This window comes from Squalius cephalus (genome assembly GCF_949319135.1).
Source record: "Squalius cephalus genome assembly, chromosome: 8".
NCBI classification, from domain to species: Eukaryota; Metazoa; Chordata; class Actinopteri; order Cypriniformes; family Leuciscidae; genus Squalius; species Squalius cephalus.
The window spans coordinates 2,207,331-2,232,108 of NC_137129.1; the positions used below are offsets into that span (position 1 = coordinate 2,207,331).

The window sequence follows — 24,778 nt, forward strand, 5'->3', positions numbered from 1 at the left end:
ACAGAAGTTCTGGGGTAAAAGTTTATAGTTGGGATATAAATACTGATGTCTACGTTGGCGATCAAAATAGAGCAAATCATCTTTTGAAAATGACTTGACGCTTCAAATAATGATTGTATCAATTGCAACCAGTAGGTGGCGACAAGTGACTGTTAAAATTTGTATTTGTCATTGAATCATTCATGCAACAGATTTGTTCAAAAACGCTGATTCATCCAGTAATGAAACAAGTGAAGTCTTTATGACTGATTCATTTAATCATTCATTGAACAGATTTTTTCAAACATGCTGATTCATCCAGTAATGAACCAAGCAAGTCTTTATGAGTGAGTCATTGAATCATTCATTCAACAGATTCATTCAAAAACACTGATTCATCCAGTAATGAAACAAGTGAAGTCTTTATGAGTGATTCATTGAATCATTCATGCAACAGATTTGTTCAAAAATGCTGATTCATCCAGTAATGAAACAAGTGAAGTCTTTGACTGATTCATTGAATCATTCATTCAACAGATTTGTTCAAAAATGCTGATTCATCCAGTAATGAACCAAGCAAGTCTTTATGAGTGAGTCATTGAATCATTCATTCAACAGATTCATTCAAAAAGGCTGATTCATCCAGTAATGAAACAAGTGAAGTCTTTATGAGTGATTCATTGAATCATTCATTCAACAGATTCATTCAAAAACGCTGATTCGTCCAGTAATGAATCAAGTGAAGTCTTTATGAGTGATTCATTGAATCATTCATGCAACAGATTTGTTCAAAAAATTCTGATTCATCCAGTAATGAACCAAGCAAGTCTTTATGAGTGAGTCATTGAATCATTCATTCAACAGATTCATTCAAAAATGCTGATTCATCCAGTAATGAAACAAGTGAAGTCTTTATGAGTGAGTCATTGAATCATTCATTCAACAGATTCATTCAAAAACGCTGATTCATCCAGTAATGAACCAAGCAAGTCTTTATGAGTGAGTCATTGAATCATTCATTCAAACCGAATAAAAAAAAATTCAATTTGATTCAACATTTACTCAAGCAGTTTACAGAAAAGATCACGTAATACAACGACAGTAAGTCTGGTGAAGTTAAGTTCAGTGAGCTGATCAAAACAAATCATTCCTGCTCTGCTCATGCCAATCGCATTATTAGTATCTGTTTCACCACATGATCTGTTCAAAAAACCTGTTATGCGTTTCAGATTTTTGATGTGGGGTTTTTATATTAAATAGTGTGTAAAAGTACATCTCAGTATGTCTCAGCCTTTTTATGATGTTTAATATGCATCTCAATATATTTCAATTTGCTCTGAAATGCATTTTTAATTCATAGAAGTCATTTTTAATTCCCAGATTATATGATCAAGTATACATCTCTATAAATGAACATAAGGAAGAATAATTTAATTGGTAACGCTTACTAACAATGAAAAGTATATCTAAAGCATTTATTAATCTTTTAATGTCAATCTCAACATTGACTAATACATGATTAAAATCTAAAGTTGGATCTGGTTACATTAGTTAATGAACTTGAACTAACACAGTTGTATTTTTATTAATTAATGTTATCAAAGATTAATAAGTATTGTAACAAATGTATTGTTCATGGTTAGTTAATGCATTAGCTAACCTTAACTAATCAAACCTTATTGTAAAGTATTACCATTACATTGAATAATTTCTATAACTTAAATATCATAAAAACAGCAATATTTTAGATTGAAAGATTCTACATATTCCTTAGCATTTTAAGTGATTGCATGAATTAACAATTGTTATGAAACGGTTATTATTATTGTTAAACTGATAACTTATTCAAAACTTAGTGAAATATTTGAAACTGTTCCAATACCAATTTTAGGTTTAAATAAGGGACACAATTAAAATATTTCTTGTCTTAAAGTGCATAAAAAGCATTGCTATTGTGTAAAACATTTAATAAATAATATGATATTTCACCCTACCCTTATCATGCATGAAAGAAAAGTCTTCTTTCTATTATTTTTATAATATTGTATTAATTGTGAGTGTTCAACCTCCACACGTGAGGTAAAGTTAGGCTTTAAGTTGTGTTGATTCTTTCCCCTGGAGGCAAACGGTGATTTAATAGTTTTTTCCCATCAGTCTCTGAGACTCGGTTTGTATTCATCCCTCATAGCGGGAAGAAATGCAGATTCCTGAGAGGTGTTTTATGAGCTCAAATCCCTGCGAGGTTTACACACTTCTTTAACCGGAGGGGACAGAACTGCTACAAATCCATAACTTTATCTGCTCTAACTTTAACTGCAAATCTTTATTCAAAACGTGACCGGGAGCACATTTCCAATGAATATAGCATTTCACAGCTCACAAAAAAACTGGGTCGAGGAATCACCGGTCAGAATAAGCCTGGAAGATGAGAGCAAACCTCCATGATCACAATCTTTAAATACTTTAAAATACAGTCTAAGAGTTAATATTGGGAGGGTCACGTGAATCTTTCATTTCTGACGACGGGCAAACTGGACATCATGGATATTTGCTTGGACAAATATGACCTTGGAGTGTATATTGGCAATCTTGAAGTTGTATTGTGCTTTATTATAGATCAGATAATAATCTCGAGGCGGTACACCTCCGGGCAGATTGTCATTTGTTTTTGTTTGTCCTCGAAACCATGAAATTGTTATTCATTTTCTCAGGGGAAGTCATAGCCGAGGTATTACGAATCTGGATGGGGGGATTTTTTATTTTATTTACAAAGCGAGGATAATTTGTTTAAGTTTCTGTTTGAGTAGAACAGAGTAAAAATATTTCTTATATTAATATTTATTTTATTCATTGTGTCAAGTTTACACACATTTTCTTGACATATACCTTTAAATATTTTAGGAAATATAAGGGTTTTGTTCATGTATGTTGATGTTATATCTTGCTTAAAGGGATAGTTCACACAAAAGGTATGCGTTCAAAACCTGTATGAACAATAAAGGTTCCTTATTGGCATCTGTGTTTCCATGAAGAACCTTTAATCTTTTCATTGGACAAAAGTTTCCATAGAATATTAAATGTTCTTCACACTAAGAAAAAAATGGTTATTTTAAGAACTGTTCACTGAATGGTTCTTTAATGGCATCAGTTTTTTGGAACCTTTATTTGTAAGTGTGTATTGAAGAAGTTTTTGATTTGTTTTAGTTCATAGAATGAAAGTCAGTGGGGTCCAAAACAACATTAGACCCCATTGGCTTTAATTGTACAAGCAAAAATCATTTTTCAAAATATTTTTTCGTTATGTTCCCTAGAGAAAAGGAAGTCACACAGGTGAGGGTGAATAAACTGTCCCTTTAAGGGTTCATATCTGCATGTTTTTGTAATTTTAGTTATACTTTAATTAATTTAACATGTATTTCAGACTTTTTAATCCGTTAGTCTTTTAGTCCAATCACAAGATGAGAATTTTCTTAGATGACCTTATATTCATGATATTTCTGATATGCAGTCTTTGCTTTAATGTGAGGTGGTGGCAGAATGCCGTCAGATATCGTCAGAGCATATTTGCCCCGTCACAGGATCGGGTGTTTACGGCCCCGGTCAGTTTCAGGGGCCGCCGTCACTCCGGCCCTTTAAGAGTGCAAGGCCAGGTTACAGGCAGCAGAAAAGATGGCCAAGAAGCCTTATATATGCGTGCACATGAAAGCTTTAGCCATGATCTGCCTAAAATTGCTGCTATTAGTGTCTGTATTTGATGCATAACCTTAGTTTGACTTTTTTGATGCACTTTAAAGTAGAGATCCAGCAACGAATCGATAATGAAAATAATCGACAACGAATTTGATCATTGATTATTCGTGTCTGTGTGTTACCGCAACTCGCCGTCATGTGCTTTGACAGACTTGTATGTTGTTTATTGCTTTCAGAGCATAACTTAGAATATAAGGTTATATCCATATGGAGTTTGATGGAGTTTGAGACGCGCTTGACACATGTTTACGCACGTAACCTACACACATGTAAATGATCATATATATTAAACGCGCAGGGCATCTATTTATTTAATTGAATCACATCCTTTATGAATTAATAATAGCACTATGCTATAGTATGGTTTTTAAAGTCCCCCTGTGGTGAAAATCCAGCTTTTAATGTTGTTTATATGTCTATGTGGTGTTTTTAATATGCTTTAAGACAAACCATGTGCAGATTCATAAGTCGACAGCATTGCTGAGTATTTCCTCCTTAAGTTGTAATCAATAATTGTATCCCTTAAAACAAAAATTCTTCATGTCTTAAAATATCTTGAATGTAACTCGACACCCTGGCCTCATTTAGTATACGCGGTTCTATGAATATGCAAATGAGCCCCGCCTCCACTCACTCACTCAGCTCAGAGATCCACTGGTTGAGGATCACACGTTGATCTGATTGGTTACAAGGTAGTTTGTGATGTCAGAAACACCAGCGATTTCAAAGCGTGTTTTTGAGACTGTCTTTGGTTCACTGCAGTTTTAAGGAGGAAATACTCAACAATGCTGTCGACTTATGAATTTACACATGGTTTGTCTTAAAGCAGATTAAAAACACCATATAGACACATAAACAACATTATGATTCCACATTGTTTGGAGGACAACATTGGGCAAGTTGTGGAATAACATTCATTAACATTAACATTACTTTTTAATCGACAGATAAATCGATGATCAAAATAATGGTTAGTTCCAGCACTACTTTAAAGTGCATTTTGTTCATTGAAACTCCCGATTAGACCCTCACGTTTTGCATAAGGTCCGTCAGAGTGCTTTCTCTGTTGCTGCAGAAGTGTTTGCCCCTGCATCTACGGCACGGAGACCCTTCGTATCTTTACATGGGGCATTAGCCCAGGAATGTGGCGCCGGCCTGCGTATGTCAGACTGCAGTTTGTTTAGGAATCTGAGAGCGTATTAATCTGTGCTGGGCCAGTGCACTGGCTTCCCTGCCCAACATGCTTTCACGAGCACTTTTCCCGATGAGAGCGCGAGCTGTAGACCAACGCCGGCCAGAGTAGACCTGCTGAGATCCTCAGTTCCCATATTTATGTTCACTTTGATTTCTCTGTGATAAACGGTGCTTTTCCTGCGTTCTCAGCAGCAGCTGTCTCTGTTTTCTATTCAGTTTTTAGAAAATGCTTTATTTTTTGCATTCTGTGCTTTAAAATATGAAATGAAGGACTATAAACATTACCGTTTTCTATTCAGTTTTTAGAAAATGCTTTATTTTTTGGATTCTGTGCTTTGAAATATGGACTATACACGTCACCGTAGAGTCTTTCTTTGAGTGAATGCATTCATGGCTTTCTTTTTGATTAATACAGTCACCTCTGGAGCCCAGATCTGCGGAGGCTTATATGTTGGAGGTCTACGGCTGATTCTTCTTGGTGTGCCGAGGAATCAGAGCTCAATGAGCACTTTCCTAAAACTCCCAGACGTTTATGTAGCTCATATCCCTTGATCAGTCAAAGTCGGCTTCAAAGCATTTCTGAACCCTCCCCGCAGAGAAAGAGGAAAGGCCTCGTGTGTCTCGCAGGACCGATGAGGAGATTCTGGTTTGTAGATCAGACCGTGAATGATGTCAGCGCTCAAACGCTCCTCCTGGACCCGTTCCAGTCCCGCTCGGGTTTGGGCTTGACTTTGATTGGTGTCCACTTCCTGGAGAAGCTCGTTTTCCTGTTAATTAGTTCCTGATTATGAACCTTAGGAAGGCCATAAAACCTCAGAGAGATCATACCCTATATTCTCCTTCCACAGTGCAGCGTTTCCTGAGTAAATCGATGCTTGAAAAGCCCCTTTGATGGTTTGATTAACCATGTTTTAGTTTCACCAGTCTCTCAGCTTCAGATATCACTAATGTGTGTTTCACTGTAAAAATTATTGTTTGTACCTGGTTGCCTTAAAACTTTGAGTTCATTCAAATAAAATATTTGCGTAAATGCAACAAAGGAAATTGGTTCCATTAATAGAAACTCAAAATATTAGGTTACACTTTATTTTAAGGTGTCATTGTTACAGTGTAATTATATATTTAAGTACTGAGTAATATTAAGCAACTACATGTACTTACTATAGGGTTAGGGGTAGGATTAGGGTTTGGTTGAGGGTTAGTTGCATGTAATTATGCATAATTTACTGTTATTACTATGGAACGTACATTATGTTACATGTAACAAAGACACTGTAAAAGTGTTACCAAATATTATGTTATCTGAACCACATGAATTATCTAATTTGATTTGGCAGAAGATAAAAAGTTGCCATGAAAAGCTGTCATTTTTACAGTATGGTGACTATATGACTATATACTATACTCTGTTAACACGACAACAATATGTTTAAAACGGTTAAGTTTTTCCCTTGAGTTTTCCGCGTACAGACGACACCATTGTCACACACACGGATCGCGACTAAAACCGCTGTATTCTTCTGCCAGGCCAGTAGGTGGCGATGAAACACTATAGACTGAACACGTAATAGGCATGTGCATGACGTCATCATTTTCAGAGATTTGCTTTTTGTTGTTTACACGAAGACCGTTTTCAAAAGTTTCGCCCAAAACGCCGTTTTCATGTAAATGAACGGCCAAAACACATAAAAAGTTTTACGTTTTTAGCACTTTAGAGGATACAAAAGTAGCCAGACTTTATGCATTCAGTTGTTTGGTGGTTCACTCTTGCACAAGTGACAGCAATAATCATGAAAACACAATTATTGTGTGACACTTTATTTGGTTTGAGTTGGGAAACCTGTATACTGTGAACTGTACACTGAACACACACAATATGCTCTTGTCGTTAATAGAATAAAAACACACAAAAATATGTATCTTGTTTCCCCTGGCCTAAGTTTATTTTGCTTATACATTGGCACATTGTATTTTCTTCTTGCTTAAAGGATATTTTTCACTAAATTTCTAATGTTCAAAAGTGTGCGGTCAGTAAGAGTTTTGTTTTGTTGTTGTGGAAATAAATAAATACTTTCATTCAGCATCAAATTGATCAAAAGTGACAGTAAATCCTCATATTAGAGTTATTTCTGAAGGATCATGTGACACTGAAGACTGGAGTAATGATGCTGAAAATTCAGCTTTGATCACAGGAATAAATTAGTTTATTTTTATTCATATTTACATTTTTTTTTAAATAATAAAGATATTGTTTGATAAGTGGGATCTCTGATTGTTATCCTTGAAAACCCAAAAAGTAGTGCTTGAATCGTCCTTAAGTCCTGGAATTAAATCCTTTTACAGTATCTGCACGAACCCTGCATATTCACATAGAATAGAAAACAGCTATTTTGAATTATAATAATATTTCACAATATTACTGTTTTTACTGCATTTTTGATCAAATAAATATAGGTTTGGTGAGCATAAAAGACTTCTTTCTAAAACATTAACCCCAAACTATGAAAGTTTAAAGCAATATAATACCACAAGTTTTCTAACACAGAAAGTGTTATTCGGCTGATTTATCTTTCGAGTGTTCGAGCGGTGAAAACACACATCTCTAATCTCCATTACAGACTTTGCTTCTTTACTTTGCTCTCGGTCTTCAGGCCGTGAAATGAGAGCTGTTTCCACCAGTCGTGATTATCAATCCTCAAACCGCCTTATAAACGCAGCACAAGACTTCAGTGTCGATGGTGGAGTAGATCCTGTTTTTATTATATAAGCTTACAGGCTTTATCACTTTTGAGGGATCACAGTCATCCAAAATATTGTCTTTTAAAAGGACTCTATGATGTTTTTTCTGTCTTTAGTGTGTAATGTTGCTGTTTGAGGATGAAAAAGCTCCAGTTCTTCTCTAAATCAGTGTCAGTGTTTCTGAACTCCCTGAAACGCCTCCATTGTCTTGAGTTTCTTCCGGGAACGAACACGTCACAATATTCCTCATTATAATAATTCATACGCAGAATAAAGGGGCGGGGCCTGGTTGAGTTAGTTAGTAGTGTGTTAAACTAGCGGTTATGGTAAGGGGCGGGGCATTTACCAAACACACTCAAAGCGCTCGACCAATCACAACACACTGCTCCAGCCGACCAATCAGAGCACAGTGTGATTTTCAGAAGGAGGGGCTTCATAGAGACAGGAAGTAAACAGAGCGTTACTGACAGACTGGGAAGAGAGGAGCCGCAACAATGGAGAATAATGTGTTTTTTGAACATTTAACCGATAGCCGGGCCACATAAAGCTCTCTCTCCATTTCCCCTGCTTTAACAATCACATGGCTTAAAGCATATGTCAGACAGTGGGATCCTTTCGAGTCTCTCAGAGGTTGCCAGGCATGAGATGTGCAGTTTGACAGGCTTTTAGCAATGTAACCTGAGGGCAGCAGATTGTCCTTAGCATCGGTAATCTCTCGCTCCCTCAGTCGCTCTATTTATCGTCTCGCTCGTCCCTCCCTGGTTTCTCTCTCTCTCTGTCTTACACACTCGCACTCACTATGGAAACTGTTGAACCCCCGGCTGGTTGCCTGTTCATTAGAGACTCACAGAAGTAAATGCTGTGACTTCTTTCATACGGGGTCCAGAATCTGTCGGCCGCTTCATTACTGTGATGATTCTCTGACTGACGAGCTCTCGGCGCTCGTTACCACAAACCCCCCCCCCCCCCCCCCCCCGTCACCGTCCTCGCTGATGAACTTATTTATTCTCGGTGCGTGACGCCATTGGCCCGACGGGAGGAAGCCACTCACAACAAATGTGTGTCAGGTTTGGATGAGCAAATATATATTAGGGGCAAACGGCTAGTCGACTAATCAGTCTTAAGGATGTCCTGTGTGATTAGGCCGGCCTTGTGACCCCAATCAATTCTATTTTATGAGTGAATATATATGTATACGTGTGTATATATTTGTATACATACAAATAAATAATAATCAAATAATAAATACATAATCAAATGTGTAAATATTTAAATGCATTTAAAATATATACTTATATTTTATATAATATATGCATGATATATATATAAAATAAAATTATTTTATAAATTTAACAATAGCATTTATTTTATACATATTGTATATAGAATATATTATAAATAAAACATTTTATATATATATGTATGTGTGTGTATATATATATATATATATATATATATATATATATATATATATAATATAGTTTTAATAAAATATATAATTATTTAAATACACATTAAATGAAATATTTATATGAATTCATATATAATCTTTTTTTAATAATTCATGCATATTAATACATTATATATATATAAATGCTTTCAATTGATCAAGAAAAAATCTAATTAACTGCAATTTTTGTAATTAATCACGCTTGATTACATCTAACATGAAAATGTTATATATTTTAATTGTAATTTTCGCATTAAATCCCCAAAAACCCCATTTAATCCCCATTTAATTTTTTTAATTGCATCTTTTCACTAAGTACTATGAGTGAATGCCAGTATCACCAATATATACATTTAAATATATATTATATGTATTATAAATAATAATATACATGTAAATCCCAAAGTGTAATTACTAAAAGCATGAACAATGGTAATGATGATTCTTGACTTTGTTGCACGTTTTTATTTTCCATGCTGATCGCAGAATAGAAATGCACAAAAGCATCTCATCGATCCGGTGCAATTTGTTTTTTTTGTTTTTTTTTAAAGCTTTAGACACTGATCGTTCGAGAGCACTCGAGTAAAATGCTTTCCTTCAAAAGGTTTTGAAAACATCTTAAGAGCTGTTTATTATCTGTAGTCAGACATAAAGACACGTTAGACACCTCACTGCAGAACTTTGACTACAATCCCATTGACAGAAAGAATTGACTCAAGATATCGAGCACCGCTGATGCGCCGTGTGTGTGTGTGTGTGTGGCCCAGATAATTGTATCCTTTGTACTTTGCATTTCAATCAGTGGAGAAAGAGTTTGACCAAATCAACAGCAGTGTTGCGTGGGCCGGCGAGTCGATTGTCCACCGAGAGAATAGCAGTGCTGGGTTAGAGAGGTCAAGATAAAGTTGCTTTGAACAAATTCCTGCTTTGATCAGCTTGAATGCTCTTCTGTGGGAAGTCACCGCTGCTTTTGAATGAGCAAGTTATTGTTCTGTTTTATCATTGTGTCCTTTCAGCATCTTCTCTGCCTCTTTGTGAAAGAGGCTCTTTTTAAAGAAGATACTGCGTCTCACAAACATGCATTTGACGCCGTGGTTCTATCAGCTGAGAACAGGGACGGCTCTTAAAGGGGACATATCATGAAAATCTGGCTTTTCCCGTGTGTAAGTGCTATAATCGGGTCCCGGTGAACCCAGAAAACGTGAAAAGTGAAACCCAGTAACTGTGTTCTGGTGATCCTTTCTCTGCAAGCATGTTATAAAATGAGCCAATCAGATTTCGCTCCCGTTCTGACGTATGAAGAGGATCTTATTATAATATTACCGGCCCTTAATCTGCACGTTTACACACACCAGCAGACATTTGGTTTCGCGAGCGACAACAGAGACCAGTTCTAACGCATTAGAAGATCCAGCAAAGCCTGAAACTGTGGTTGAGCACAGACGAGCACTGAACACTATTGACCAGAACATGTCACCGCTGTCTTATAAAGACCTCAGGAACTGTGGACACTTGTGGAGAAGTTAAACATGATGATGAGATGATCAGTGTAACTCCACAACAACTACAGAAATGTCTCCAGTAACATCCAGAAACTCTCCTTGAGTCTCTCCGTAAGGCTGCACTCGCTACTGGTGATTCTGGGATTCTGGATGAGTGAGATTGGCCTGTTTTGTTATTGCCGGAGTTTCTGAAGCTCGTGTAAAGGCTCCGCCCTCTTCTGAACGGAGGCGGAGCTAAAGCTCATTTGCATTTAAAGGGAAACACACAAAAACGACATTTTTGCTCACACCCAAAAAGGGGCAAATTTGACGAGCTATAATAAATGATCTGGTATTTTGAGCAGAAATGTCACAGACACTTTCTGGGGACAGCATAGATTTATATTACATCTTGTGAAAAGGGGCATAATATGTCACCTTTAAAACAAAGACTCCGGTATGTGCCACAGACTCTCTGTGCTTCATTCCCGGCCCTCGAGTGGGATTTATGTTGACCACATTATGGGCCTTTTCTAGGCCGGGTCCGCATGGATAGACCGTCACGAACGAGGTCGGACTGATGCTGGTTTCCATGAGGCCTGTAAAGTTTAAACCACTCCACAAAGACCAAACTACACAAAGAACATGATTAGCACGACCACAAACACCTCCACTGATAGTTAACACACAGTCATATGGTTTGATGGTGTTTCACAATCTGTGTTGAACTGGAACAGTCTGATTAACACTTGACTGGGATATTTAAATATTGTTATACTATCCAAACTAATTATTCAAGTAGAGCATTCTGGAAGGCAATTCACAAAACCACATAAAAACAAATCTGTGCTAAACCCTATATATATATATTTTATTTATTTATTTATTGTATTTTATTCAAACAAATATTGAATTTTGTATTATTATTTTATTTATTTATTTTTATATTGTATTTTATTAAAACAAATATTGAATTTTGTATTTTATTTATTTTTATTTTGATATTGTATTTTATTAAAATATTGATTTTTTTATTATTTTAATTATTATATTTTTTAATTGTATTTTATTGATTATAAATAATAATAATAAATAATAAATATTCACAGTGTAAATATTTTTTCATTTCAAATATACGTCTGCCTTTTTATTTTAGAAAGTAGGTCCCTCACAAGAAGAGGATCATAAGATGTGTGCTTTAGTGGCATCAATAAGTCAGTGATCTGAGACTCTTCACTGGGACAGTCCGTCTCCAGACTCTTTAAGTGCATAAAGTGTGTATGTCTGAATATCTGCACGATTATAACGTTCTTCTCCATTATTTGCTCATCGTTTGATGAATAACTGCTGCCATGATTGCTAGAATATGCACACAAATGCCTCTCTTAATAAAACCCTGTTTAATAGCGCAGCGATTAATTGCACCGAGCAAACGAGTGAGTGAGGTCAGTGAATATGGATCAATGCATAATGAGCCAAAAGTCAGTGTGTTTGCACTGGCGTTGACATAACGCTAGCAAGACGCACTGCCATTTTAGCACATCCACATGAAGGGTTAGTTGTGTTTTTGTGCCAAAGTAATGCAAATATTTAGTTGAATGCTTGACTTTCAGAGATGGTGCGGTTGGGCTCTTGAGGATTAACCCGTTGTTAGAAAGTTTCTGCTGTGCTTTAAAATGTCATAAAGTGGCTCTACAGAAACGGCTGAGCTTGCAGTTCGTCCTGAACTCTCGGTTATGGAGCAGAGTTTGCTTGTGTGTGTGTGTGCTTTGATGAGAAGGTTAGGCTGTGGAATAAGTGTTAAGGCAGAAAACATTGACTTTCAAATCTCAGCAGAAAGGTAATACTCATTCATCGTGTGGCAAGATGCGCAGTTTTGTAGTTTTCAAACACATTACAGGAAAAAAAAAATCGATTTCATAGCCTCTGAGTCGAGGGGTTTGAGCAATAAGAGACCGACATTGAAAGCCGAAAAACAGTTCAGGCTACGTCTACATTAATCCGAATACATTTGAATACGGTGTTTTCGTTTAAAAACGCTCTCCGTCCACACTCCGAAAACACTAAATTCACCTTTACTGCGCATGCACAAAAGCTCACTGAGATGATACAGACGGAAAAATAAATAATAAAGTTGAGTTATTAGAAACTTTTATAAAGTTGGTTGAGTTAGTTAGTAGTGTGTTAAACTGGCGGTTATGGTAAGGGACGGGACATTTCCCAAACACACTCGAAGCGCTCGACCAATCACAACACACTGATCCAGCCGACCAATCAGAGCGCATTGTGCTTTTCAGGAGGAGGGGCTTCATAGAGACAGAAACTAAACAAAGCGTTACTGACAGGATCATTTTTTTTAGCAAAATATCTCCGCATTCACTGATGTGTTCGGGTTGCAGTCACTCACTATTATATGTTTGGTCTAAAACTGCTCTCATGTTTTGCAAATGCGAGTGAATTATCTGTCATAACTGCAGGACTGTGATATGAAGAGTGTGTGAAGTAACATATTTCAGCAACAGTGTGAAAGTGAATAGCACAATACCAGTATAAACATGAATATCTATTGGTACAATATGCGTCACATGACAAAACGTTGTCATTTTTAAAGGATTAGTTCACTTTCCAAAAAAAAAAAAAATTCTGATAATTTACTCACCCCGATGCCATTCAAGATATCCATGACTTTCTTTCTTCAGTTGAAAAGAAATTAAGGTTTTTGAGGAAAACATTCCAGGAGTTTTCTACACAGAATGGACTTCAATGGCAACCAACTATCCCAATGTTCACAGAAGGTTCAAATGTCCGTCTCAATGCAGCTTCACAGTCTCGACACGATCCCAGTCGAGAAATAAGAGTCTTATCTAGTGAAACGATCGGTCATTTTCTAAAATATATATATATACAGTGCTATGCATAAGTTTAGACACCCATGCTAAAGTTGACTAAAAAGAGGAATAAAAAATCATCTTTTGGAAATTGAACTTAATGCCTTAATTAAAAAAATTAGGAAAAATCCAACCTTTAAGGACACCAATTTTCTTTGTGAATGAATAATGTATCGTAAATAAATAAATGTTCTTCCTTAAAATACAGGGTGCATAAGTTTGGACACCCCTATGTTAAATTCCCATAGAGGCAGGCAGATTTTTATTTTTAAGTATTTAAAAAATTTTTTTTTTTAGGATACTATGCATCCTGATAAAGTTCCCTTGGCCTTTGGAATTAAAATAGCCCCACATCATCACATAGCCTTCACCATACCTAGAGATTGGCATGGGGTACTTTCCATAAGATCATCTCTCAATGCAAATCAAACTAGCTATTAGGCTAACTGAAATAAAACCATGCCAATCTCTAGGTATGGTGAAGGCTATGTGATGATGTGGGGCTATTTTAATTCCAAAGGCCAAGGGAACTTTATCAGGATGCATAGTATCCTAAAAAAAATAATAAAAAAAAAATACTTAAAAATAAAAATCTGCCTGCCTCTATGGGAATTTAACATGGGGTGTCCAAACTTATGCACCCTGTATTTTAAGGAAGAACATTTATTTATTTACGATACATTATTCATTCACAAAGAAAATTGGTGTCCTTAAAGGTTGGATTTTTCCTAATTTTTTAAATTAAGGCATTAAGTTCAGTTTCCAAAAGATGATTTTTTATTCCTCTTTTTAGTCAACTTTAGTATGGGTGTCTAAACTTATGCATAGCACTGTATATACTTTTAAACCACAAATGCCCGTCTTGTACCATCTCTGAGATGCGCCACGTATTGCGTCATCACGTTGGAAAAATCCTGGAATGTTTTCCTCAAAAATCGTAATTTCTTTTCGACTGAAGAAAGAAAGACATGGATATCTTGGATGACATCGGTTTGAGTAAATTATCAGCAAAACATTTTTTGAAAGTGAACTAATCCTTTAAATGCCTTGCTAAAAACAGTGTTTTCAAATGTATCCACTTTGGAGAGCGTTTTCAAAAAGCTTTGTTTTTATTAATAGAAACACCATCTCAGTGTGATGGAAGGCCAAAACGGAGAGAAAATATGTGTTTTCAAACGAAACCGTATTAGTGTGACAAGGCCTTAATCCCCATTGTTATTTGCTTTATCTCTGCAGATATCAGTGTCTGCGGCCAAATCTCCGTCCTCCACCGATGACTTATACCTGGAGGACATCGGGTCGGGAGGTTATCCTGAAGATGACGACGACTTCAGCTCCGGATCGGGATCGGGTAAGGAGAGCCTCAGTGATTCCCGGTGCACAATCTTGATCCCTTCGTGTTGGATGTGTGTGAAAGCATGTGTATGTGTGTGTGTTTCAGGAGCTGGTGAGGATATTGTGGAAGTGGCCACTGTAAACACACTGTTCATCGTGCCTAAAGCAGAGCCCACACAGGACTCCACCAAAGACTTCACGCCGAAAGTGGAGACATCGACGTCACGCGATGCTCCCAAAGACAAGAATAAACGAATCAGGATAGATGTGAGTGCTGCATATAAAAACTTGAAATCTGTCTTTAGTGTGTAATGTTGCTGTTTGAGGATGATCTTCTCTATATCAGTGTCAGTGTTTCTGAACTCCTGAAACGCCTCCATTGTAGTCTTGAGTTTCTTCCGGGAACGAACACGTCACAATATTCCTCATTATAATAATTCATGCGCAGAATAAAGGGGCGGGGCCTGGTTGAGTTAGTTAGTAGTGTGTTAAAGGGATAGTTCAGGATTTTAGACATGAATCTCTATAGCTTCCCCATAAGCAGTGTGGTGCATTGACCATGACTTACCCCCGACAGCGTCCTGTGAGCCGAGCTCCGGTCCAGTTTTGGTCAAGATGAAATTAGTCCAGCAAGTTTGCTGGGGTCACGGCAATAAAGCTTTTTTCTTCTCAAATCAATATGTGTTCAAAAGAGTGATATATTTGCAGCACAAAACCGCTGTCTATGGAGAGGTCAGACCTCGTAATGGCTTGGCACTATTTTCTCCCCCGTCATATCACTGCGCGCTGCCGCTACCTACAGCCAGCTGGGAGCCGCGCACGTGTCACTTTGTTTACAGCTCGTAAAGAGAACGATAACATGTCTGACTACAGCAGCGACGATGACAACATTGACTTCGACACACAGCCAAAAGGATATCTTTACGAAGCTTCTTTATCTTCGCCAGTTTGGTGTTCACATTGAAGCCCAGAGCAATGAGCCAAAGTCGCCTCAGAGCAACATCTGCCACAGGAAATCTTTGAAATGTGTGAGGAGAAAGCGCCACATCTTTGTTTGTACAGTCCGGATAGTCACAAGTCCGCACCATTTTCTACAAAGCTTGTACAAACTGATCGCTCTTGGTGAGTAGCTATGTTAGCTCGTTCGTGTAGCTGTTCTGAGCACGTAAACACTGCTGTAAACACTGCCGAACAACTGAAAAAGTGGTGTGCGCCTGCGCAGCTCCCAGCTGGCTGTAGGTAGCGGCAGCGCGCAGTGTTATGACAGGGGAGAAAATAGTGCCAAGCCATTACGAGGTCTGACCTCTCCATAGACAACGTTTTAGAGACGCAAATATATCACTCTTTTGAACACATATTGATTTGAGAAGAAAAAAGCTTTATTGCCGTGACCCCAGCAAACTTGCCGGACTAATTTCATCTTGACCAAAACTGGACCGGAGCTCGGCTCACAGGACGCTGTCGGGGGTAAGTCATGGTCAATGCACCACACTGCTTATGGGGAAGCTATAGAGATTCATGTCTAAAATCCTGAACTATCCCTTTAAACTGGCGGTTATGGTAAGGGGCGGGACATTTCCTAAACAAACTCGAAGCGCTCGACCAATCACAACACACTGCTCCAGCCGACCAATCAGAGCACAGTGTGCTTTTCAGAAGGAGGGGCTTCATAGAGACAGGAAGTGAACAGAGCGTTACTGACAGACTGGGAAGAGAGGAGCCGCAACAATGGAGAATATGAGGAAAATAATCAACATTCAAGCAGGAAAACCTGTTCTAGTAGAGTCTGAAAACTACATCAAGACTCAGTAAAATTGACTAAAAATAATGAATATAGGCATGATGAAACCTTAATCTTATCTTCTGGGGGGGAAAAAACGTGTAAAAATAAAAAAAGGCTTTAGTGCAGTGGTTGATTGACAGGGTATTATAGGATCCTCTGTGATGTGAGATGAATCTGATCACCCGAAACCATCTTCAGAACAGGCGTAAATGGGGTCTCCTGGTCACAGTCGATCTCGGAGTGTAGAGGAGATAAGTGTGCAGTCATGCCGAGTCCAGCGCTGTCAGAAACTGAGTGTAACACGTCCTCTTCTCCTCTTCTTCAGTCTCCAGAACCGGGCACTGAAGACTCGCGTCAAAACCCCGTCACGAGCACCACAAGCCTCCCTCGATCCCCGCTCGAGGTGCAGTCCGAAAATCTCTTCCAGAGGACAGAGGTTTTGGCAGGTTTGTGAATTATTTTTGATAAATACTCCTGTTACATAGTTACAACAGCACTGCAAGACACTTGAGTATTTTTAGGAATGCAACAATATTAAATAAAATGTATATATATATTTGAAGAGTTATAGAGTTAGCCTCTAAGTGCCATCTGAAATTTTCTTCTAGAATGATCATTTTTATAAAGCTCGTATATTTAAGTTCAGTAATTTCACTTAAATGACAATTAATAGGTAATTTTCATTGCCATTTAAGTGAAATTGCTGAAATTAAATATATAAGCTTGATAAAAATGATCATTCTAGAAGAAAATTTCAGATGGCATTTAGAGGTTTTTGCATCTGAACTCTTCATTTATATAAATATATATATATATTATTCATTGTTCACTGTTACACACACACACACTGTTCAAACGTTTGGGATCAAAACAAATTTATGTTTTTGAAAGAGTCTCTTCTGCTCACCAAGGCTACATTTAATTGATCAAAAATACGGTAAAAACAGTGAAATATTATTCCAATGTAAATCATCTGTTTTCTATGTGAATATATAGTAAAGTGTAATTTAATCCTGTGATCAAAGCTGAATTTTCAGCATCATTACTCCAGTCTTCAGTGTCACATGATCCTTCAGAAATCACTCTAATATGAGGATTTGATGCTCAACATTTATGATTATTATCAGTGTTGAAAACATTCATATTTTTGTGGAAATGTTGTCAGAATTCTTTGTTTCAAAAGAACTGCATTTATTTGAATTTTTTTTAACATTATAAATATATTTACTGTCACTTTTGATTAATTTGATGCGTCCTTGCTGAATAAAAGTGTTAATTAAAAAAAAAAAAAAACCTTCTTACTGACTCATTGAGGTCAGTTTGAACAGTAATCAACATTTTTATAATCATTTTGCAACTATACTTGATGATATCATTAAGGGATTCTTGCTTAGAAGTCATGGTTTCCTAAACCGGCGTTTCATCTCTCTCTGGGAGTTTCAAGAGTTCACTGCGTGTTTGAGTCTCAGTAGAGATGCATTCAGAGCATGTTTCCACTCAACAGATCAATTTCTTGATGTGAAAAGGCCAAATTCTTAATTTAAGCACACTCATCTTTAATATCCTGTGAACCACAATGAGAAGAAGAAATCATATCTTCCTGCTTTGGGTCGACACATTTCCTCATGTCAATCTCTGGAGCCTCCAGCGGCGTCGAGGGGTTCCTGATTTAATTATGGACATAATCTGCCTCTGCTTTGTGTGAGACATGGAGTCACGTAGTCCGACAGGGATGATATTTCACATGTACTGAGACTCCGTGTCCTAACCAGACGCGATGCGATAAGATTCAAGCAGTGTGTGTGTGTGTGTGTCCAGAAGCGAAATATCCATACAGAAATAGATAGATCAGCCTTTTCTAATTATGCTCCTTATGTATGGAATGAGCTTCAAGGTATACACTACACATTAATATGTACCATCTCTCGCTTTGTTAAAGTCTGTTTTTATAGAACGGTGTAAATGTTTTAATAGTTGATTAGGATTTGTATTGTCTTTTAGATATGGGTATTTTGCGTTTGTTTATTATGTTGTGTTATGTACTACTTTGTCATTTTTGTCTTGTGCTGCCTATCTTGACCAGGACTCCCTGGTGGAAGAGATATTGTATCTCTACGGGACCTTCCTGGTTAAATAAATCAAAAAATCAATCAAAACCCACAGCCAATCAGAACAGCATGTGGGCGGAGTCTCGCGGTAATATTGATGGCACTCGTACATAATCAAATTCACAAATATTACACCATTTAAACATTATTAAAATACATAGGCTACTGAGTTACTAAAACAATCTTTGTCAAATAATACACTTGTTTGTTCACAGTTTGAACGTTCTTGTTTCCATTTGTTTAATTTCAAGATCTGAGGTGAATTATCCACTGTTGCTTTTACAGCCTCAAAGCTGGAGCACTAAATGATATTCAGAGTCACATGACACGCTTTTAACATTAAATAAAGCACATAAGCAGCACCTGAGATTATCATCGCCACACTTTGTGTTTGTTGTTCCAGCGTGACGTCGCAGAAAAATAGAAACCGTTTCAACATGCACCAATGCTATATGTCATAATATTCATTACTTCAATGAGCTCATTAAATTACTACATTGTTTAAATTAATATAATTTTAGCTAACTGTGATTTTGTATATGTACATTTCTGAAATGCATAACTTAGACAGTTTCCTCTGATATCAGATCACTCTAAATTGTAATGTGGACTCATGCACTTTCTGTAAAGCTGCTTTGAAATGATGTGTGTTGTGAAAAGCGATATACAATTAAACGTGAATTGAATTGAATTTCTAAAATAGAATCGTCACGTCTGGTTAGGACAAAAACTCTGATTAACATGGAAAAGATGCTTTATATCGCGTGTCGCAGTGTAGTTAGGACACATGTTCCAACAACTTTCCAATCAAAAGTTGGATTTCAAGTTTACAGTTTATGTCAAGTTTAGGCTTAGACCCAGGGTGAGGTGCTTCAACATCAGTGTTATTCACCTCTCTTTTCCCTCTGATTTTAGGGAAAGTTATGGGTAGGGTTAGGTTTAGGGGTAGGGATAGGGTAAGGACTAAAGTTTGGGACAGGAATGTTATTCCAGGATCAACAAAATATGTTGGCAAAACTTGACAAAATCACGGTGACCGTTAGGACACGGTCTGAGAAACCAAATGCTGATCTGAAATAAAGCGAGTCCCTAATTGTGTTGCAGCTGTGATTGCCGGAGGAGTGATCGGGTTCCTCTTCGCCATCTTCCTCATCCTCCTGTTGGTCTATCGCATGAGAAAGAAGGACGAAGGCAGTTACGACCTCGGGGAGAGAAAACCTTCCGGAGCCGCCTATCAGAAAGCCCCGACCAAGGAGTTTTACGCATAAACTCGCTTCACCAACACCAGTGATGGTCTGAGATCAGTGACTACGACAAACTCCTTCTGCATTCAAAAAATCACGATCGAGGAAAAAAATAAATAACGTAAAGGAAAGCTTTTTGCATAGAGTATTGTAATTAAGACCTTTTCTTTCCTCTTTTTTTTTTTTTTTAATGAATTTTTGGCAAATCTCTCTGTATTTAAACATTTTCTGTGTATTTTGAAAAGGCTGAAAAGAAACCCATTCTGTAGAGGCGAGGACATCCGCATCCGTCTTCTGTCAAAGGAGCTGTTCTTAGTCGCTGACTACTTTTTAAACTCTAGCAGTGTGTCTTTGTAAAAGAAACATTTTAAAGTGGAATGATTGAATATAATTGTTCTGTATCAATCCTGATTTCATTTCTCATCCAGCATGTCTGATGTTGATCATAAGTGTTTCATTAATTTATCATTTTCTCAGATGTTGAACAATGCCTTTCTGTCGTCTGTCTGATAACTCTTAAATGTTTCCCTGCCGCTCATTTGATTATTTCACAGGGTCAGCGTTTATTAGACCTGAAAATACGTCGAGAAACCCGTTTGATTTGAGTTTGATCGCCGCTTCAGTGTTTGTAGGTTCTGAGGAACGACCCTCTCGTTCATCGATTCTCATCATGGCGACTCTAAATCCCTCAGATGTTGAAAAGCGTCTGGTTTATTGAACTGATGATCCCGGAGTCGGACTGACACGACCGGTCCTCCTTTGATCAGAGCCGTTCTGATGTTTCGCTGATGAAAGCCCACGTTTATTCTCACGTCACACTGCAGAGATCGCTTGTAATAGTTGGTGGAGAGAGTAGATCTGATTTGTGCTGTTACAGGAGCCGCTTTACAAACTGGAAACTCCATTGAAATCAAGAGTTTCCAGTGAACTAGTAGTTTAAATGTTCGCCGAAAAGGCCAGTGACGGATCAGTACGATTGAATCGCGCTCTTTAGATCCGGTTAAAGCGTGAATCCCTGTGTATTTTCCCTTCCCTCTTGATCGATGTTCCCAACTGTGACCAACACCCCGTACGGATCGGAGCAACGAAGCAAAGGTACTGAGAAACATCTGCAAACCCAAAGACTCGTTTGATTTCCACATTGCTGTGTATTCCTTTGGCCACATTTGAGGTTTTTCTTTTGTTTTAATTGTTAGCTGTTAGTTTTGTTTTTTTGAGTATACATCTGACCTTTGCATCCAATTACTTATTCATGTATGGGAAAAAAAAATCTATATAGAATTATATATAAATGTATATTCACAAATGTTTTAAACCTTGCCTTAAAAGTGCCTACCATCTGGAAGCGTTGGCCGCGAGTCGGTGTGGTCGTTGTGGTTATTGTGTGATTAGCACAGCAGAATGAAACGGTGATTTTTTTAGTTGTACAAAGCAGACAGTATTGTACCTATAAGTTAAAACAACACTACTGAATAAACATTGTGGCCTAAACTCGCTGTCTGTCGTTTTTATCTGTCTGTACATTCATTCATCCAACTATTGTTCATCCATCCGTTAGTCTGTTGTTCTGTCTGTCTATCCCTCTATCTATCATTCTATCTGTCATTCTCTTTATTTGTTGTCTGTCATTCAATCTGTCTGTTATTTGTTCTGTCTGTTCGCTCGATCTGTCATATAATCTGTCTGTCGTTCGTTCGGTTGGTCATTCGTTCTGTAGTTCGTTCTGTAGTTCGTTCTGTCTGTCTGTTTTTCGATCTGTCATTCTGTCTGTCGTTCGATCTGTCTGTTTTTCGATCTGTCTCTTGTTCGATCTGTCGTTCTGTCTGTCGTTAGATTTGTCTTTTGTTCTGCCATTCATTTTGTTGTTCTGTCGTTCATTCTGTTCTGTCTGTCGTTCGTTCTGTCTTTTGTTCTGTCATTCGTTCTGTAGTTCGTTCTGTCTGTTCGATCTCTTTCTGTCTGTCGTTCGATCTGTCTGTTGTTCTATCGTTCGTTCTGTAGTTCGGTCTGTCGTTCGATCTGTCTCTTGTTTGTTCTGTCGTTCGTTCTGTCTTTTGTTCTGCCATTCATTCTGTTGTTCTGTCTGTCGTTCTGTCGTTCGTTCGTTCGTTCTGTTCTGTCTGTCGTTCGTTCTGTCTTTTGTTCTGTCATTCGTTCTGTAGTTCGGTCTGTCGTTATGTCTGTCGTTCGATCTGTCTGTTTTTCGATCTCTTTCTGTCTGTCGTTAGATTTGTCGTTCTGTCTGTCGTTCGATCTGTCTGTTGTTCTGTCTGTCTGTTGTTCTGTCTGTCTGTTGATCTGTCTGTCTGTCGTTCGTTCTGTCTGTTGTTCTGTCTGTCTGTTGTTCTGTCGTTCGTTCTGTTGTTCGTTCTGTCTGTCGTTCGATCTGTCTGTTTTTCGATCTCTTTCTGTCTGTCGTTAGATTTGTCGTTCTGTCTGTCGTTCGATCTGTCTGTTGTTCTGTCTGTCTGTTGTTCTGTCTGTCTGTTGTTCTGTCTGTCTTGTTCTGTCTGTCTGTTGTTCTGTCGTTCGTTCTGTTGTTCGTTCTGTCTGTCGTTCGATCTGTCTGTTGTTCTGTCTGTCTGTTGTTCTGTCTGTCTGTTGTTCTGTCTGTCTGTTGTTCTGTCGTTCGTTCTGTTGTTCGTTCTGTCTGTCGTTCGATCTGTCTGTTTTTCGATCTCTTTCTGTCTGTCGTTAGATTTGTCGTTCTTGTCTGTCGTTCTGTCGTTCGTTCGTTCGTTCTGTTCTGTCTGTCGTTCGTTCTGTCTTTTGTTCTGTCATTCGGTCTGTCGTTATGTCTGTCGTTCGATCTGTCTGTTTTTCGATCTCTTTCTGTCTGTCGTTAGATTTGTCTGTTGTTCTGTCTGTCTGTTGTTCTGTCTGTCTGTCGTTCGTTCTGTTGTTCGTTCTGTCTGTCGTTCGATCTGTCTGTTTTTCGATCTCTTTCTGTCTGTCGTTAGATTTGTCGTTCTTGTCTGTCTGTCGTTCGTTCGTTCGTTCGTTCGTTCGTTCGTTCGTTCTGTTCTGTTCTGTCTGTCGTTCGTTCTGTCTTTTGTTCTGTCATTCGTTCTGTAGTTCGGTCTGTCGTTCGATCTGTCTGTTTTTCGATCTCTTTCTGTCTGTCGTTAGATTTGTCGTTCTGTCTGTCGTTCGATCTATCTGTTGTTCTGTCTGTCTGTTGTTCTGTCTGTTGATCTGTCTGTCTGTCGTTCGTTCTGTCTGTCGTTCGATCTGTCTGTTTTTCGATCTCTTTCTGTCTGTCGTTAGATTTGTCGTTCTTGTCTGTCGTTCTGTCGTTCGTTCGTTCGTTCGTTCGTTCGTTCTGTTCTGTCTGTCGTTCGATCTGTCTGTTGTTCTGTCTGTCTGTTGTTCTGTCTGTCTGTTGTTCTGTCGTTCGTTCTGTTGTTCGTTCTGTCTGTCGTTCGATCTGTCTGTTTTTCGATCTCTTTCTGTCTGTCGTTAGATTTGTCGTTCTTGTCTGTCGTTCTGTCGTTCGTTCGTTCTGTTCTGTCTGTCGTTCGTTCTGTCTTTTGTTCTGTCATTCGTTCTGTAGTTCGGTCTGTCGTTCTGTCTGTCGTTCGATCTGTCTGTTTTTCGATCTCTTTCTGTCTGTCGTTAGATTTGTCGTTCTGTCTGTCGTTCGATCTGTCTGTTGTTCTGTCTGTCTGTTGTTCTGTCGTTCGTTCTGTTGTTCGTTCTGTCTGTCGTTCGATCTGTCTGTTTTTCGATCTCTTTCTGTCTGTCGTTAGATTTGTCGTTCTTGTCTGTTGTTCTGTCGTTCTGTCTGTTGTTTGATCTCTTTCTGTCTGTCATTCGATCTGTCGTTCGTTCTGTTGTTCGATCTGTTGTTGTCTGTCGTTCGTTCTGTCGTTCAATCCGTCTCTCAATCTGTCTGTCACTCTGTCTATCCATTTCATCCGTCTGTCCGTCCGTATAATTATTTCTGTGTTGAAAGCAAACCGTTGGAGAGGCGTGTGTGAATAAATGTGTCTGGAATCTCTCGCACGGACTGTAAAATGTGAAGTGAAGGGATTTCTGCTGAGAGCGTTTCACATGAGCTCATCAGAGCAGATTATGTCTGTATTTATTCATCTTTATTGGTTCTCCTCTGGGATTACTGCACTGCTGCTTCTCTTATTTAGATCAGTGTCAAGGTCTGCTGGAATATAAATTAATGACTTCTGAATATTACACTATAACATCTTTGCAATGTTTGGATTCTCAGCATTCTGTATCTTTCTGTATTATTATTTACTGGAAGGGTTTTATAGTTTAAGTGTAATTCTTGAGAGAGAGAGACTCTGAATAATGAAATCCATTGGAATAAGGCTGTGATTTGGGATGTAAACATTAGTATGCTTCTCTACTCTCCATTCTCTGTGTTTGCTTTCATTGGTGCTGTTTTCCCATATAATCGCGGGTCAAGCCTGGCCTAGCCTTGGCAGATGAACATGATCTGGAGCATCAGTCTCATCAAAACATTCCTGCCTTCTTTCTCATCCATTCATCTGTGGTGATTATCAGGCCTGGATTTACGGTGCCCAGTGTTTGTGTGTCCGTGTCACTGTGTCCCTTTAATTTATAGGGGTTTCTCTCAATAGGGAGAGAGAGCGAGTGCATATGGAGCACAAAAGGCCACCGGGGCTTCTCTGAGAAACAGGGCTGATTCAGTAAAGAGGACAACCATGGATGCCAAACCATGCAGAAACTTTAAGGAAATGCCATCCAAAGTAAACATATTTTCAGGCTTCATAAGAGCTCATGACCGAAGGGCAAAGGAAAATCCACGAGTCAAAATCTGGTGCACCTCAAAAGTTCAGTTTTGTT

The 24,778-nt window shown here is 38.1% G+C and overlaps 1 protein-coding gene across 1 annotated transcript in view; it reads left to right on the forward strand.

Annotated features, from left to right (window-relative positions):
* sdc2 (syndecan 2) overlaps positions 1–21,442 on the forward strand; it is a 40,686-nt gene extending 19,244 nt beyond the window's left edge. The window contains exons 2-5 of the mRNA XM_079878188.1: positions 14,718–14,832; positions 14,923–15,083; positions 16,925–17,045; positions 19,812–21,442. Coding sequence (XP_079734314.1) covers positions 14,718–14,832; positions 14,923–15,083; positions 16,925–17,045; positions 19,812–19,975 — 561 coding nt within the window. The 3' untranslated portion in view covers positions 19,976–21,442. The remainder of the gene's footprint in view (positions 1–14,717; positions 14,833–14,922; positions 15,084–16,924; positions 17,046–19,811) is intronic.
* Positions 21,443–24,778: the final 3,336 nt, after the last annotated feature.